General features: G+C 41.8%; 3 protein-coding genes across 4 annotated transcripts; all 3 read left to right on the top strand.

Annotated features, from left to right (window-relative positions):
- The first annotated feature begins 74 nt into the window (after nt 1–74).
- On the top strand, nt 75–5,307 carry LOC104423112 (pentatricopeptide repeat-containing protein At1g05670, mitochondrial). The gene is made up of 5 exons (XM_018864499.2): nt 75–209; nt 1,160–3,608; nt 3,771–3,868; nt 4,533–4,770; nt 4,877–5,307. Exon 2 carries the CDS (start codon nt 1,272–1,274, stop codon nt 3,519–3,521), a length of 2,250 nt encoding a protein of 749 aa, XP_018720044.2. The 5' UTR covers nt 75–209; nt 1,160–1,271; the 3' UTR covers nt 3,522–3,608; nt 3,771–3,868; nt 4,533–4,770; nt 4,877–5,307.
- Nucleotides 5,308–5,931: 624 nt separating this feature from the next.
- LOC104423114 (methyltransferase-like protein 22) lies at nt 5,932–9,234 on the top strand. Its single transcript, XM_010035576.3, has 9 exons — nt 5,932–6,259; nt 6,363–6,419; nt 6,636–6,709; nt 6,805–6,907; nt 7,458–7,508; nt 7,661–7,814; nt 7,965–8,103; nt 8,307–8,412; nt 8,539–9,234. The coding sequence occupies exons 1-9, from the start codon at nt 5,947–5,949 to the stop codon at nt 8,700–8,702; spliced, it is 1,161 nt and encodes a 386-aa protein (XP_010033878.2). The 5' UTR covers nt 5,932–5,946; the 3' UTR covers nt 8,703–9,234.
- Nucleotides 9,235–10,228: 994 nt separating this feature from the next.
- On the top strand, nt 10,229–16,435 carry LOC104423115 (heat shock 70 kDa protein 14). 2 transcript variants are annotated; one of them, XM_010035577.3, is made up of 10 exons: nt 10,229–10,376; nt 11,098–12,334; nt 12,885–13,112; nt 13,209–13,304; nt 13,387–13,611; nt 14,171–14,365; nt 14,484–14,630; nt 14,701–14,850; nt 14,936–15,066; nt 15,891–16,435. In XM_010035577.3, exons 2-10 carry the CDS (start codon nt 11,165–11,167, stop codon nt 16,081–16,083), a joined length of 2,535 nt encoding a protein of 844 aa, XP_010033879.2. In that variant the 5' UTR covers nt 10,229–10,376; nt 11,098–11,164; the 3' UTR covers nt 16,084–16,435. The 2 variants fall into 2 exon arrangements, with proteins under 2 accessions (XP_010033879.2, XP_039159175.1); XM_039303241.1 differs by having other exon boundaries at nt 10,240–10,369; nt 11,094–12,334.
- The last annotated feature ends 434 nt before the right edge of the window (nt 16,436–16,869 follow it).

Genomic DNA, 16,869 nt, shown 5'->3' on the forward strand with positions numbered 1-16,869 from the left:
CTTTCGATAAGCTCATATTTTCCGGCTTAAAACCGCAATAAAACAAAATAAGAGAGAAGTTTTTATAAGTCGAACCAACACAGGCCACTTCCTTCCTTTTCGCTTTCCGAACCGTCGGCCGCCGCGAAGACGACGCCACCGTCGAGCGGCACGCTCGGAGACACCGAGCTCCGGTTCCCGTCTCTGCAGCCGGCGAGGCGAAATACCCAGTAAGCTCGCCCTCTTCATCATGATGTTTCCATCTCCTTCATCTGCTCTGTTCTCTCTCTCTCTCTCTCATTTCGTTTTTATCGCACCGCCTCGCCTGGCCGGTGGCCTGGCTTCGTCCGACCGAAAGTTCTCACCTTCCTGTGAGCAGGAGCAGGAGCAGGAGACATCTCTCCGAATCAATGCTTTGCAAAATCTGGATACTGGGTTGTAGCGGGTTTCTCTGTTGGGCCTGGGAATTTGCGGCTCTAGTTCTTGACAATGCAATGCCTTTTTTTTTTTTTTTTTTTTCTTTTTAATTTGATCATTCCATGGATGCGTATGCCTTGTTGTTTGGCTCAAGCTGCAAGATAATCATTCTTGATACTATGCCTTACTGAGCTTTCTAGCATCTGAATATAAGTTTAAGGTGAAGCTTTAGGAAGGCTGCGTTTTGCGCTCAACGTGTTTGTGATAATGACCGTGCCAAATGGAGGAGCTGGAGACCCGCTCCTTCACTGGATCTTTTGACATATTCGTGGACGGTTGTTTTCTCTGTGACGGGGATGACTAGTTTGGTTGATTGTGTTTTCGAACTGTGTGCATCACAGTTTGTTCAATGGCTGTCTTTGTTTGGTTTTGATCTTCAGCATGTTTTATAAAGCTGGGTTTGCATTTCATAGTACATGCTAGACTGATATTTTAGTTGTTTTGGCATTCAAGCACACGATTGACTTGATTGTATTAATATCTATATCTGTTCGTGACCTCTTTCTTTTTGTCTTTCTTATTTGCTATATGATAGCATCAGACGTGTTTCTCTCAATATGTTGACAGGTGGCCAATTATAATGTGAACTTTGACATCATTTTCATCAAGGAGATAAACATGCGATAGACTGCTGACAGTTCTTTGGTTCTTGATTATTCTGGCTTTTCAAAGGCACTTGCTTATATGGCTTTTCCTTCTACAGATGATGGAGAGATGATGAGGCTTTGTCATTATGATTCTTCTATATGGAGGAGAACATTGTTTCCTCCAAGAGTGGTTCTCCATGTTTGTCTTGATTGATATCTATCAGAGGCATGAAGAGGGTCGCCACTAGTGTCTCAGGACATTTGTTTAACACCTGTAGGCATCAGCTTCACTGGGAATATTCAAGTATCTCGTTGCTATTCTTCCCTTGTAGATGTTCGAGCTTAAGATATTTCTCCTCAGGATCAACTACTGCCAGACCTTTTCCTGATTATTCCCCAAAAAAACCTACCATCAAAGACTCTGAGCTCGTTTATCATATTTCTACCACAATAAAATTACGCCGCACTGAGCCCCTTCACCGTATACTTAAGCCTTATGAATCTAAGTTTAGGCCTGACCATCTTATTTGGGTTCTCATGAACATTAAGAATGACTACAAGCTGGTTTTGGACTTCTTTGATTGGGCTTGCCTTCGGAGAGACCCAACACTACAAGCTCGTTGCATAGTTGTTCAAGTAGCTGTGGCTTCTGGGGATCTAAAAAAGGCTCATGGTCTTATTGGTGATGTTTGTTCAAAGCCCAATTTGGAGACCAGTATCTGGTTTATTCGTTTTGCTGAGCAGTTAATATATACATACAAGGACTGGGGTTCTAATCCCCGCGTGTTCGACATATTCTTCCAAGTTCTTGTTGAAGCTGGTTTTTTTGCTGAAGCAAGAAACTTCTTCCACAAGTTGTTGAATTACGGGGTGGTCATTTCTGTTGATTCTTGTAATTTATACCTCACTCGTCTTTCTCATAATGTGGACAGCCCTCAAATTTTGACGAAGGCATTCAACGAGCTTGGTGATCTTGGCATTACTTGGAATACCGAATCATTTAATATCTTAGTACATTCACTTTGTCGATTTCAAAAAATAAAAGAAGCTCATAGTTTACTTTGGCAAATGGAGTTGAGAGGCTTGTCACCGGATGTTGTAAGCTACAGTTCCGTAATTAATGGTTATTGCCATGTTGGCGAACTCCCAATTGTGTTGAAGCTCATAGAGGAAATGCAAATAAGAGGCTTGAAGCCGAACCATTTTACCTACAGCAGTATAATTCTTCTTCTATGTAAGTCCAGAAAAATAGCAGAAGCTGAACTGGTCTGTCAGGATATGATAAACAATGGAATATATCCTGATGGTGTTGTTTATACAACTCTTATAGATGGATTGTGCAAGTTAGGAAATTTTGTTGCTGCTTTTAGTCTGTTTGGTAAAATGCAAAGTCAGGGAGTCGCCCCTGATTCTGTGACATATACTGCCCTTATTTCTGGGCTTTGCCAAAATGGAAAAATGATGGAAGCAAATAAACTGTTTGATGAGATGATTGATTGTGGCTTTAAACCAGATGAAGTTACCTACACCACACTTATTGATGGTTATGGCAAGGCTGGTGAAATAGCAAAGGCATTTTCTCTTCACAACCAGATGGTAAAGATAGGGCTTACCCCAAACATAGTTACATATACTGCCCTGGCTGATGGCCTTTGTAAACGTGGAGACATGGATTCGGCGAACGAGCTTCTTCATCAGATGCAGAGGAAAGGACTTCAACTGAATCTTTGCACTTACAATGCTATTCTTAATGGTCACTGTAAAGCAGGAAATATTGATCTAGCTGTGAGACTCATGGAAGATATGGAGTGCGCTGGGATTCATCCTGATACCATTACTTACACAACTTTAATGGATACGTATTGTAAACTCGGGGAGATGGCGAAAGCTCATGAGCTCCTTCGGAAAATGTTAGCTAAGGGTCTTCAACCTACTATTGTTACATTCAGTGTGCTGATGAATGGATTCTGTAATTCAGGAATGCTTGTAGATGGGGAACAGCTACTAAAATGGATGCTGGAAAAGGGTCTTAATCCAAATGCTGCCGTTTACAATTCTCTGATGAAACAGTATTGCATTAGAAATAATATACGTGCCACAACCGAGATCTATAAGGACATGTGCGCGAGAGGAGTCATGCCTGATAGTAACACCTATAACATATTGGTACGGGGTCATTCCAAAGCGAGGAATATGAAGGAAGCATGGTTTTTGCATCGAGAAATGATTGGGAAGGGATATATACCGACTGCTTCTTCATACAATGCACTTATTAAGGGACTTTTAAAAAAGAAGAAATTTTCTGAGGCCAGGCAACTATTTGAAGAGATGAGAACTCACGGACTGGTTGTAGACAGAGAGATCTACAATGCCTTTGTGGACATGATGTATGATGAGGGAAAAGTGGGAAATATGCTTAGCCTTTGTGATGAGGTGATAGAGAAATCTCTTTTGGATGTGGAAAAGAGTGGGAACTAATAGTGTTGATTACATGCTGCTTCCTTGACATTCGGCAAATTCCAATTTGATTTGATTGAGTTGCAGGGTTGATTCCAACCTAAGCAGGTAAAATCCTTCTCGGTCATTGTTGCGCAACCAAAGGGAACTTGGGATGCGATTCTTAAGAGATAAATGATAGGAGATGCATATATGTTCTCCTTAATTTATATTCAGTTGTGATGATTGAACGTCTTTGTCTTTGCTTTTTTTTTTTGTCAAACTCTAAAGTTTTGGAGAGAAGTCGATCAAGAGGGGCTGTAAAAAGCTCGCACTTGAATCCCTGATGCCTCAGCAATTCAGCGAGTATGATTTGCAGATCATAAAAGGTGAGCCATTTGTCTTCATAGTTATATGGCAGGGCAACTTGAAATACTGTCCCATTATTTCGCATAGCAAAACATGGGGGCGTTGCTTGTATCTATCTTATATGTTGGTTGGCTCCTAGTTAGGCAAATTAGGAACATTTTATAGGAAACTACTCCGTTAAAATTGTTCAATTCTCAGATATTGGGGACTTGATACTATCTGTGTAGAGCCACATATCAAGAGTACTTGGTCTAATATTGTTTGGGCAGTCTGAGGTTTCCTAAAGTATAGTTTTGGGTGACATTGATGTATGTAAATTCTTTTTTTCCCCACAACAATTATAGACATGCCACAGTCTCCTTTAAATGCTGGTAACTCTGTTTTTGTTTGTCCATCTTCTCAGAAGCATTTAAGGTTCTTGCACAAGTTTCTGTGGCATATGGATACTGTTAAGTAACTTCAGCTACTTAGTGCTTCATTGTGTTTTTCATTTCCCCCTTGATTATTTACACAAAGCCCCATCTTGGGGATCTATTGCAATGTCGATCTCCTTTTTCTATTATAAGAGATCCAAATATACTTTCATCCCATGACACAATACTTCTCTATGGGCTATAGTTGGACAAATTTATTCCGTGATCTGCTGTGGAGACCTTCTCTTGCACTCACTATAGCTTGATGCAGGTTCCAATCTCCCGTTGCTACCTTTACCAAAAAAAAAAAATCTCCCGTTGCTACCTCTCAAGGCAGCTTTGAATACCCAGATTGAATTGCTGGGTATCTGCCTCTAGAGTGAGCTGCCATCTTCCGTGGACCCACTAGCAATAATGCTTGCTGTCACAAACTCAAATGCGATAATAGGCTTGGCGGCAGAGGCGAGAATTATGGGTACTGGCCTGAAAGCTTCGCCCATTGAATAGTGGTATGTTGTACCCAAACACAGGTTTTGCTGATGCTACTCACATTGATATTACGGCATGAATAATTTTACTGATTACTTTCTCTTTTCTCGTGACATCTTCATCTAGATCTTAGAGAGGAGGTCACTCGGCAGCTCTTCCTGGTTTTGGACTAACATTGTCGCAGCAGGAGGGTCGATCAGCTAGCTTACCAACCATGACCAAAGTAAAATATCACACAATCGACTTGGTCCTCACCAAGAAGTTTGTGGGTTAGAAGCGGTCGTCCTTCAGGCCAACACTCTAGTTAAGGAATGACAATCTCTTTCATTCTTAAATATGGAGCAATGGCCTATTCCAAGTCATTTGCTCAGTTGATGAACAGCCCTGAAGATTACATGGGCACTGTCAAAAAGTGCCCTCGCTCTGTCCCCATTCTTCTGTTTTGCTTTCTAGACTTTGTTCACGCTTGAAAACCGTGAATTATGGAAGAGGATCGTCCCAATGATGTGTTATATGACTCAATTATAGAAAAGTATACCTCTCATTCTCGTGCTTTCTGCATGCTTTCTTTGCTTTACGTTCATTGTTGATACATTGTTCCACAACTTGTCGATGACAGAGGTTCGACGAACAGTGATCTTCCATGGCTGAAAGGATTTCTGGCTGTTTTAGGTGGCTGTAAATATCTAGTTCTTTGACAAGACTTTTGGTGCTTATAGTTTGCGTTGCATCAAACAACGAAAAAGATGTTTTCATTTTTAAAAATTAAGAAATAATTTCCAGCTTGATTCATTAACTTAAATAGCAGAGAAACTCAAAGGGAAAATGACATATATGATCTCTAAACTTTAATTAAATGTGTAATGCAGTTCCGGAACTTTAACTTAATGTTCAATATGGTCCATGAACTTTTAATTTATTCAATATGATCAATTCAATTCAATTTTTAAGCCATACGAAAAAGTTTAATATTGTTCTTAAACATGAATTAATGGAATGATGATATTAAAAGTTAGGGAACCATGTTACACATTGGGCGAAAGTTTAAAAATTACATTAAATAAATTAAAAGTTCAGAAATTACATTGTACATTAAGTTAAAATTCGGTGATTATTTATGTCATTATTCCAAACCCAAGTAGTGTGAAAATTATAATTTTCACGCGGGCCTGGCCCGGCCCGGCGGAGGCCTAGCAATGGAGGTAGAGCCCGCCCGGCCCGAGCTCGTGGGTGATCCGACCCCTGAAGAACAGACGGAGAGACGACGAAGATGGCGGTGCTTCAATTCGACAACCTTCGTCTCCTTCGGCTCGCCGGCCGTACGTTTGATTCCTCGTCGCCGTTGGTCTGGCGAGTATCTCATGGAGCACGCGACTGATGATCCTTCGGCTTCGAGCGCTGCTGAAGAAGAGGAGGAGGAGGAGGAAGTGATGAGCGAAGTGCACATAGGTTGCCCCCCTTACTCCTCCGGGCCCCACCTCTCCAGCTTCACCATCTCCGCCCCGCCCGGTAATGTTCCTGCATCCCGCACCCTCCTTTTTCCGTTCCCAGCAAAACGCTTGGCGGCGGAATCGCGTTGTGGGTTTTGAGCGGAGTCGATGGATTTTTGCAGAGCGCCGAGGAATCGTGCTCGACCAGGATGGTGATCTCGTTTTAACAAGGCGAGACCGTGAGTGTCTTTTCGTTATCTCCTTCTACACCGGTTCCTAAACTGTTCATGCATTTCACTTTGCTTTGAATTCGCCAGCAATCCTGACTAGTGCATGAAATCGATTCTGGTCCCGAGTTGCCCATTGCTTAACCACTCAATGCCCACATGGTTTGCTTTTGCATCCTCTTTTTCCTACGAAATGGCGATGATGACTGGACATTTTCCGACGTGCAGAACCATCTTCGCATTGTTTTAGTGTGATCATACAGCATAACATCACGTCTTCTATCCCGAATGTCGGGTTGCAGGTATTTAGTTACATTCATGATCTTCTCTTTCGGTATGCTGTGAACTGCTTGACATTAGATGAATTTTTTGTTTTTGTTTTTCCCCATTTGTTCAGGTTTGGAAAGCTGAACTAGCATTATCTGATTTCGTGTTGCATACCATGTCCACTTCTTCTGAGTTTGACAGAGTCGTTGCGTTGGAGCTTGGTGCTGGAACGGGTATGTTGGTTTCTGCTGTTTGCTTGAATATGTCAGGCGATACTGTTCCAAAAGACTAAACTTGCTTCACAGATTGCTTAGTTTTCTCAAGCGGTGAAGTACCATGAGGGAGTGTCCAAGTAATTTAGAGAATATGAGGAGATTTACTGTCATGGGTGTCTTCTTCTTGCGAGCATAGTATCGTAGGTGTAATACAAATTGCCACATTCTGAATGGTCAGGATTACCTTTACCTATCACTGTCATTACATATCCATACATCCACTATTTAAACAAAGAGGAGGGGTAGATAATCAGTTCAATGTAGCATTCTGGTCTTTTCGAAACATTGCCAACTTCAGTCCTTTGAAAGTGCTTCAGTTCAATTCCCAGGTGAACAGTCTAGAGGTTTAAGGATTACTGATAGAACTTGTCTTAACAGAGAATCTTATCCATTTTCCGTGGGCATTCACAGCTAGTACTGCTTTAATTCTTCATTGACTTCATTTCATCTGCTAAAGTTTCTTGGCATTACACTTTTATGACAGTCTTCATGTCAAATTTTGTGTCAGGGTTGGTTGGCATATTGCTCTCCCGTGTAGCTAAGACAGTATTTCTCACAGGTTGGAATGCTGGACTCAAATCTGACCATAATATTTTCTTTCAGCACATACAACACTCCCCATGTCATACATTAATATCATTAGGCAATCTAGCGTATTCACAACTCATTCTCTCTTTTTACTCTAAGAATAGTCTCATTGAGTGTTGCCAGATCATGGAGATGAAATCCTTAACAATTGTGCAAAGAATGCGGAGCTCAATGATGGGGTTCTGAACTTTAAGGCTAAAGTTCATGTACGTGAACTGAATTGGATGAATAATTGGCCTCCTAATCTATGCACAGAAGTTTCTGAGTCACAAGCGAGGTAAATGTTATCTTTAGATGATAACTAAAAGCTTTTGGTAATTGACACCAGCATATACAGACGTGCATGGACTTGTTTGTACTTTTAATTGATGCCCTGCAACAACTGTAGATTTAACTAAAGTGGTTGGGTAATGTGGTAACCTTTTAGGTACTCTTGGACATCCTCAGAAGTGGAAGAAGCCGAAAGCTCTTCTTTACTTTTAGCTGCTGATGTCATCTACAGTGATGATCTAACCGATGCATTATTCTGTACCTTACAAAGACTAATGTCACGAGGATCAGAAAAGGTATTTAGCATATATATGGCTTGACTTGATGACGATATATGATGTGTTGGGGAAGTGGTAATCTCTTTTCTCCTCAATCTGTTGGTAGGCAGAGTTTGATGTGGAACTTCTCTCACAGTCTTAAGTCAAATCAAATGGTTATTAAATTTTTCTCTTGCAATATATATATTAGGAAATGTAAGATGCTACTTCCTCCTTTTCAGGTACTATACTTGGCCTTGGAAAAGCGTTATAACTTCAGTCTCGATGATCTGAATGTGGTTGCGAATGGTTACTCCCACTTCTTAAGTTACGTGAGGATGGAAGAAGGTAAGCATCTCATACATGTGGATGGAGTAACTGGAAACTGTTTGCAGCATTGTTGCTTTCCCCTGACTTTTGCATTATTCGACATTCCTTTTGTTGAGAAATGGAAGCTGTTTCCTGTTTTGCCAGATGTTGCAGGATGTGAGTTCAATGACTGCGAGTCATTGCCTGGTTTTGTTGGCAAATGTGTTGATCTCACTCAAGTTCCCCAGTACGTTCTGCACTATGACCGAGGAAACGACGTCGAGATATGGAAGATCAGGTACAACAGAGGAGGAAACCATCAAGCCTGAACCTTCGATTGAGCCGGAGACGCCATTGCTACAAGAAACCGGTGCTATTCAACTCCTGCTCTCACCAATTTCGCCACAGAGAAAAGTCCAGAGAGCTTCAGTTCTCCAAACTCCACAATGTCGGGTCAGCCTACTTTTTCTCCGACTCGCTCCAAATTTCCGGCAGCAGCCATCCTTAGCTTTCCGAGCCGCACCTACGCTGGAGGATCGTGCCAGGAGAAAGGCCCATCATAGGCATCCCCCCTTGAACATGGAGCAACCATTTGTGGAGAATCTAAGGGGTCACGTCCATCAGCCAAATTCCAAGGAGAGGAAAAACAAATAAGAAATTTATGACATTTTGCATTGAGGAAGATGTGAAACTTTGGCCACGTTTTAATTGATTGAAGAAAGCTCTGTGGGAGCGAGCTCTCTTTCCCATCATCAAGAAAAGGAGCGTGAACTTCCAATTTGGCGCTAATCAACGCTTATGATGGATGCATGTTAACCGTTGGATTAATTCAAAGGAGAGAGCATCTGGGCTTTTCTGTTTCGAACGCTAGTTTTTACCTTCTCCTTTTTGACGTGAGAGAGAGAGAGAGACCACCTCGTCGAAGGAAGTACTTTCTGGAACAACCACGACCGCGACCCTCGACCCCAGGACATCGAACGGTCTCTTGCCCTAATGAATGACGACAAATTGGCAGCACTTTTTGTGGGGCCCTCTGCTTTTGTTAGATTAAAATTGTTCCCATCTACATTCTCTTTCGAGGGCGTCACGTTTTGCGTTTCGATTATATTTAGCTGCTGGAGTGCTAAATCGACGGTCCGAAGGTTAAAAGAATCAATGGAAAGTGAAAAAAAGAACAAAGATAAAAGTGGGATGGAAGCATTCAGAATTTGTAGACGGTGATGATCCGGCCGAGTCATCAGTTACCACCTCCATGGCGGCCACTATGGCGGTGGTTGCCGAGTTTATCACAATAATCACTTGAGACCATTATAAAAAAAAGGAACAGAATCACATCTGGATCTAATCTAACAAGGCGAGGCATCTATTGCTATTAAGGGCATCCTAGCTTGTACCTTTAATGGTGGTTGCGGGCGGTGCCAATAGTTTGTTGGCCTTACAAGAAGAGCATTCAAGGTGCAGCTCCCTGTACTTTTTTTGCCCCCTTCCATCAAAGAGAAAGAGTTAAAAAAATCGCAAAAAAAGCAAAAAAAATAAAAATAAAAATCCAGGCCACCTTTTTTTCATAAAAACATCCTTATTGCCGCAAATTTTTTTCAGTGTCAAATTTATGTTTGCATAATCCGCCAACATAAGGTAAAGGTTACCATCTCAAAAAAAAGAAGAAAAAAAGGGTGTGGGAATGATCTCAGATCTTGGATTAAAAGTAGAGAGATCAGATCACCATTGTCTTTTTAACCAAAAAAAAAAAAAAAAAAGAAAAGAAAAGATGAGAATTAATATAGCAAATGAAATAAATATAAATAAATAAGAAAAAAATTACATAATAAGAAACTAAGGGCGAGCCAGGTCGTGCGCCACGGGCTTCACATAAAAGGCACCCCCCACCTCCTCGTTCTAGAGAATTCCAGACCCTCGTCTCTCCATTTCCCCACCGCCGGCGTCCTTGACCTCCGCCGCTCCTCCGACCTCTCCTCCTCCTCCTCCGCCGCCGTCGTCGTCAGGTGAGATTCCCGGCGAATGCCGGGGCGGCGCCGCTTCCCGGAGCTCCGGAACTCGCGCTCGCCGCCCTTGCCTCTTAGCTTTTTCTCGGCAGATCTGTGGTCTTTCGTACCACGCGCGCGCGCATTCGCCCGCGATTGTGTCTGATATCGCTCGGTCCGGCCTCGGATTCTCTCGCTTCTTTTGATTCTGCTGGCTTCGAATCGGAGTGTCGCGAGAGCGTCTTGGCGTTGATTGCTTGTGGTTCTGGATTCGATGAATTTTTTTTTTTTTTTTTTTTTTTTGGGGGGGGAGATGCGGTCGTGATTCGTGGATATCTTGCATGGGTTGTGGGAAAGAAGTGATTTTGTTTTGGCGTTTCGGTAGCTCCGCGTTGTTGGAATTTACTTTTGTGGCTTTCTGATTTGGTGAGGCGGCTCGGTGGGTTATCAAAGTATTGCAGATTCGCGATGATTGAGATTGTTGAAGCTGTGGGGAGTTTACGCCGGTTGATTGTCCCATGTGATTTGGCTTTTAGATGTTTTGCATTTGTGTTGAATGTGTAATTCGGTCAAGTGGATTGTTTCCCGACTCTGGCATGTCTATGTGGAGTTGCTTGAGTTTGACCGATAATTGTGCTTGATTTTTGCTTATTGTTGGATGCTGCACTATTCGTTTTGATGGTCTGCTGCTCAATTTTGTACTTAATTAACAGATTGATTTACTTCTGTTATTATTTATCAGGTGATCAACACTTTTTACTGCACTGGTTCGGCGTATTTGACGCCTGAATTGGTCTTCCAAGCTAAAGATGAGTGTGGTTGGTTTTGACTTTGGGAATGAGAGTTGCATTGTCGGCGTTGCACGGCAAAGGGGGATCGATGTTGTGCTCAATGACGAGTCCAAACGTGAGACCCCTGCAATTGTTTGCTTTGGTGAGAAGCAGCGGTTTATTGGGACTGCAGGAGCTGCTTCTACTATGATGAACCCCAAGAATTCTATTTCCCAGATGAAGCGATTGATTGGACAGAAATTCGCAGATCCCGAACTCCAGAGGGATCTGCAGTTATTGCCTTTCCATGTCACTGAGGGACCTGATGGATATCCTTTGATACATGCGAGGTATCTTGGAGAAGCAAGGACATTCACACCTACCCAAGTACTTGGTATGATGTTCTCGAATCTCAAGAGTATTGCTGAGAAGAATCTAAATGCAGCAGTAGTGGATTGCTGCATTGGAATTCCGGTTTACTTTACAGACCTCCAGAGAAGAGCAGTCCTAGATGCTGCTACTATTGCAGGCTTACACCCTCTTCAGTTACTCCATGAGACCACCGCAACTGCCTTGGCTTATGGTATCTACAAGACTGATTTGCCTGAAGTTGACCCGCTTAATGTTGCGTTTATTGATATTGGTCATGCAAGCATGCAAGTCTGCATTGCAGCCTTCAAAAAAGGACAGTTGAAAGTCCTTGCTCACTCTTATGATCGGTCATTGGGTGGCAGAGATTTTGATGAGGTTTTGTTCCACTATTTTGCTGAGAAATTTAAGGAGCAATACAAGATCGATGTCTTCCAGAATGCTAGAGCTTGTCTTCGGCTTAGGGCTGGCTGTGACAAGCTCAAGAAAGTTCTCAGTGCAAATCCCGAGGCACCTTTGAATGTTGAGTGCTTGATGGATGACAAGGATGTCAGGGGATTTATCAAGAGGGATGAGTTTGAACAGATCAGTGCCCCGATTTTGGAGCGAGTGAAAGGACCTTTGCAGAAGGCTCTTGCAGAAGCTGGTCTTGCAGTTGAGAATGTACATATGGTTGAGGTCGTCGGTTCCGGATCTCGCGTTCCTGCTATTATTAAGATTTTGACGGAATTTTTTGGGAAGGAGCCTAGGCGAACAATGAATGCAAGTGAGTGTGTTGCCAGGGGGTGTGCTTTGCAGTGTGCAATCCTTAGCCCAACCTTCAAAGTGCGAGAATTTCAGGTAAGCATCTTCTGATTTCTGCAATGCCTTCTAATTTTGGGCTGCTACATATTTCTTCAAGTTTATTTTGCTATAGTAGATGAAGAAAGTGTCATCCATTTTTTGCTTTTATATATATATAAACGTATTCCATATGCAGGATAGCATCGTCTATAGTCACAAATGCATGGGTCTCCCAATTTTCCCCCTTACTCTGCTCATCTGGCATGAGTAAAAGGCTCTGGTTATCCTATTTTTCTGCTGTGTTACCTGATAAAAATATTCAGTTGAATTGACCTTGTTTTCTGTCAGATCTCTGCATTTTGTTCTATCTTTATCCTGGTGGCAGAGGAGTCATAACCTTAAGTTGTAAAGCAAGAGTCTCGTGTTGCTCTAGTTTGGGTATTAGATGTTCCTACTTGGATGGTTTTCGTGACAATCACGAGCGTCGGGGAGTGATAAATAATCTGGAAAATTGCATATCCATGAAGATTGGCTCTTTCTTCTTCTATTACAGAATGTATTTTAATCACTTGTTCTTCTTTTCTCAACTTATGTTTTTACTTATAAGGTCCACGAAAGCTTTCCATCTTCTGTCGGCTTGTCGTGGAAAAGTTCTGTACCAGAAAGTCAGGATGGGGCCGCAGATAATCATCAAACAACCATTGTCTTTCCCAAAGGAAATGCAATTCCTAGTATCAAGGCTTTAACATTCTACAGATCGGGAACTTTTGCTGTTGATGTCCACTACACTGATGGCAGTGAACAACAAGCTTCTTCTAAGATCAGCTCATACACGGTATGTTAGAGGGGAGGGAAAATGTCTTTTCTTGGCTTCTCTAGGCATAGAATTCCCTTCGTTAATTTGTTAGCTTCTCCTATTTATAATGTGCAGATTGGCCCCTTCCAATGTGCAAAAAGTGAACGAGCAAAACTGAAGGTCAAAGTCCGATTAAATCTCCATGGAATTGTGTCTATTGAATCCGCAACAGTAAGTATTGCAAGAAGTTTCATTTAATTTTGAAGTTGGTCCAGAATAATTCAAATTTTCATCAATTTATTCAATGCTGCAGCTCTTGGAAGAAGAGGAGGTTGAAGTTCCAGTCACACAGGATGCGGCAGCACAAGAAACAAACAAGATGGATACTGATGAAACCTCTAATGCTGCAGCTCCCCCTACTTCTGGTGAGGCTGATGTTAACATGCAAGATGCAAAGGGAGCTACTGATGCTTCTGGTGTAGAAAATGGTGTCCCCGAGACAGGAGAGAAGCCTGTGCAGACGGAAACTGATAGCAAGGTCAGTTCTCTTTGCTTGTGCGAGTTATCTGTTCTCTTTATATCAGTGGATTCCGCATGTCTGGGCCATATCTGTTTCAACTGTGGTTTGGTTAAAATAAATTCTTCGTTGTTGGTGCTATTTTGTCCTTTTATTCAAAATAACACTATAACATCAAGTGGATGTATTTTAAAATTAGGGATGCAACCAGAATCAGAGGTCTGGTGAGGATTTCTGTCAATTGTCAAGGCTTGTCCTTGTATTTAGTATGGGGATTGACAAACCTTTTGGTCTGGCATTGTGGTTATTTTTTCTTTCAAAATCAAGTGCAATGGCATAATAGGAGCAGGCTCCACTTGGTGGGATGAGCCTTTGTTTGCTGCTGTTGTAATGTCTTGCTTTGTAGTCTCGAAAGTGGACTTAATGAGTTTTTCATTGGATGATGTGGGCTTTTTAGTGATGGCTTGTAGAGCTTTAAAACATTGAATTTTCACTTTTGTCTTTGTGTGAGAATATAAATTTGTTGGCTACCGTGACCTTGCTTTTCTTAATTTTCATTGCTTTGGTTGTTTATTCGCAGGCTGAGGCTCCAAAGAAGAAGGTAAAGAAAACAAATGTTCCTGTGACTGAGCTGGTATATGGTGCACTGTCGTCAGGAGACTTACAGAAGGCGATTGAGAAGGAATTTGAGATGGCCTTGCAAGATCGTGTCATGGAAGAGACAAAAGACAAGAAAAATGCTGTGGAAGCTTTTGTGTATGATATGAGGAACAAGGTACGTAGCTACTGATTCTTTGTTGTAGATTGCTTTTGCTGAACTCAAAACAAACATAACTTGTGCAACAAACATAACTTGTGCTTCATTTTTTTCTTTTTCTTTTTTGGAATGCCAGCTGAATGACAAGTACTATGACTTTGTCACGGATCCAGAAAGAGAACAGTTAATTTCTACACTTCAGGAGGTGGAGGACTGGTTATATGAGGATGGTGAGGATGAAACAAAAGGTGTCTATGTTGCCAAGCTTGAGGAACTTAAGAAGGTAACAAATTGTTTCTGTTCTTTGTTATGGGCAATAGCCCTGCTTTCTTACCATGTTATGTAACTTGCAGCAAGGTGATCCAATAGAAGAGCGTTACAAGGAACACACAGAAAGAGGATCAGTGATAGATCAACTTGTTTATTGCATAAATAGTTATAGAGAAGCAGCTGTTTCGAACGATTCCAAATTTGAACACATCGATGTCTCTGAGAAGCAGAAGGTAGAGAAAATATATTTACTTAAGCAGCTGTCTGTCAAGAGGAATTTTGAACAAGATACTTAATCTATTCTTATATTTATTTTAGGTCTTGAACGAATGTGTCGAGGCAGAAGCCTGGCTAAGAGACAAACGGCAGCAACAGGATTCTCTTCCTAAATATGCTCCGCCAGTTCTCTTGTCAGCTGAAATAAGGAAGAAAGCGGAGTCTGTGGACAGGTATCCTGCTCTCTCTAGTCACTGTAGCATGATGCTCCTTTTCTAAGATGTGGGAGTGTGGATTCCCAGTATTCTTCACAGGGGAAGATGTTCAACTGGGTGGTTCTCAGAGCAAAGCCAGAAACATCATTGAGAAGAAAGTCTAACATCTTGTCTAACCCATCCTGGATTTCTATTCGAGACATTGTTTTAGAAATAAACTAGCATAATAGGAGAAAAAGAGGCTTATTAATGTGCATGCTTGTGCGACCGAAAAAAAAAAAAAATGTGCACGCTTATGGTTCAGTTTGACAGAAACTGTACAATAAGATCCTGAGATGGAATAGCATTGGAAATAGTAGACAATCCGCAATAATAGAAGGCTTTAGTTACATTCGTTTTGCAGATGGGTTGTTATTGTTATGAGTTGCCTTGTTATTCTTTATGGCAGACAGAAAATTTGCTCCTTATATTGTTGAAAAAGAATTTCCAGTGATCTCCTGCCCAAGTAATTCAACTGGCGAATTGAGTTTCAAAAATTATCTTTATCTTTTACTTTTGCTTTGGTGACAGTGTTTGTTAATTTGCTCTTAATTTCTCTGCACATGAAAGTGACTGAAAATAGTTGTATTCAACTAGATGGGGCCACAAATCTTGAAATGATCTTTGTAAAGACAATCTTAAGCCATTTTTCATTGCAGTAAGATAGACTTCATGGAACTTTCATGTTACGGCCAACTGGTCATTGCAGTAACTGGTGGTGTTATTGCGCATGTGATTTCCTGTCTCCATTTTTCATTTCCCTAATTCTAGATCAAACTACAGACTAACATTTGCTTCAACAGGTTTTGCCGGCCAATAATGATGAAGCCAAAGCCTGCGAAGCCTGTTGCTCCTGAGACTCCTCAGCCTGCTCAGGGTGAGCAGCAACCTCGAGGTGAGGTCAACACCGATGCCAATGCAACTGCTGATACTGATGCTGGAACTGGTGACGTTCCACCTGCTTCTGGGGAGCCGATGGAAACAGACAAAGTCTGAGGCACCTCCATCCGCTTCTTAGGGTTGCTTGATATAGCAGCGCAACAGGTGTTCATGGATTGTGTAAGAATTCTCACGTTTGAACCTCAGAACCTTCAGCTGGTGTAGGGTGGAGAGGTTATATGAAGCCTCATTTATAATGATTTGTACCTGTAAAGCCTTTTCTGAGAATTTTGTCAGAAGGGTGGTCTCCAAAATCCTATTTTTTTGCAGGGTTTCTTATAGACGAAGTTATGGATTCTGTCCCAACGGATTTTCACTTTCCTTTCTCGGTTATGGCCAATGTGTGGTGGCATCTGTATTATTACTTGTTACTGGATTTTGTTAATGGTAAGATCCAATTTTGCACTCAGTTTGAATGATTGCTTCCGCCAGGGTTTTGTTCTTGGACCGGCATGTTTGACAGTGCATGCTTGTCGAAAATGCAGATGGTTGATGTTGTGTTTTTCGGTTCCTTTCCTAGGTTTTGTAGCATTGTCGGCACCTTATTTAAACCCAGGTTTCTTGAACTTCGACTTTTCCATCTGCGCCGTCTGCTGCTGGCTGGTTCAAAGAAGCTATATAACCTTGTTATATTGTTGCATGCGTGCGGTGTGGCTTGTTGGTTGATTTTTAAGAATCGATTGGGACGTACGTGGGATTCATGAAATGCAACTGCCCACAAAAACAACGAAATGCTAGTTCCCTCAGTGACGGCATCGTGCTTTGATTGTGCTCTGCGTTCAAGGGATCCATCTTTTAATCTGCATCAGAACGAGAGATTTTTTATTCAGGCTGCAGTAATTC

Source organism: Eucalyptus grandis, chromosome 10 (assembly GCF_016545825.1).
Source record: "Eucalyptus grandis isolate ANBG69807.140 chromosome 10, ASM1654582v1, whole genome shotgun sequence".
Taxonomy (NCBI): domain Eukaryota; kingdom Viridiplantae; phylum Streptophyta; class Magnoliopsida; order Myrtales; family Myrtaceae; genus Eucalyptus; species Eucalyptus grandis.

Bases quoted from the DNA above. Each gene is read 5' to 3' on its own strand.
- LOC104423112 (XM_018864499.2), top strand. From the start codon at position 1,272: ATGAAGAGGGTCGCCACTAGTGTCTCAGGACATTTGTTTAACACCTGT.
- LOC104423114 (XM_010035576.3), top strand. From the start codon at position 5,947: ATGGAGGTAGAGCCCGCCCGGCCCGAGCTCGTGGGTGATCCGACCCCT. The intron at 6,908-7,457 runs GTATGTTGGTTT...ATTTTGTGTCAG, and splicing joins GGAGCTTGGTGCTGGAACGG to GGTTGGTTGGCATATTGCTC. The intron at 8,104-8,306 runs GTATTTAGCATA...CCTCCTTTTCAG, and splicing joins TGTCACGAGGATCAGAAAAG to GTACTATACTTGGCCTTGGA.
- LOC104423115 (XM_010035577.3), top strand. From the start codon at position 11,165: ATGAGTGTGGTTGGTTTTGACTTTGGGAATGAGAGTTGCATTGTCGGC. The intron at 12,335-12,884 runs GTAAGCATCTTC...TTTACTTATAAG, and splicing joins TCAAAGTGCGAGAATTTCAG to GTCCACGAAAGCTTTCCATC. The intron at 13,113-13,208 runs GTATGTTAGAGG...TATAATGTGCAG, and splicing joins CTAAGATCAGCTCATACACG to ATTGGCCCCTTCCAATGTGC.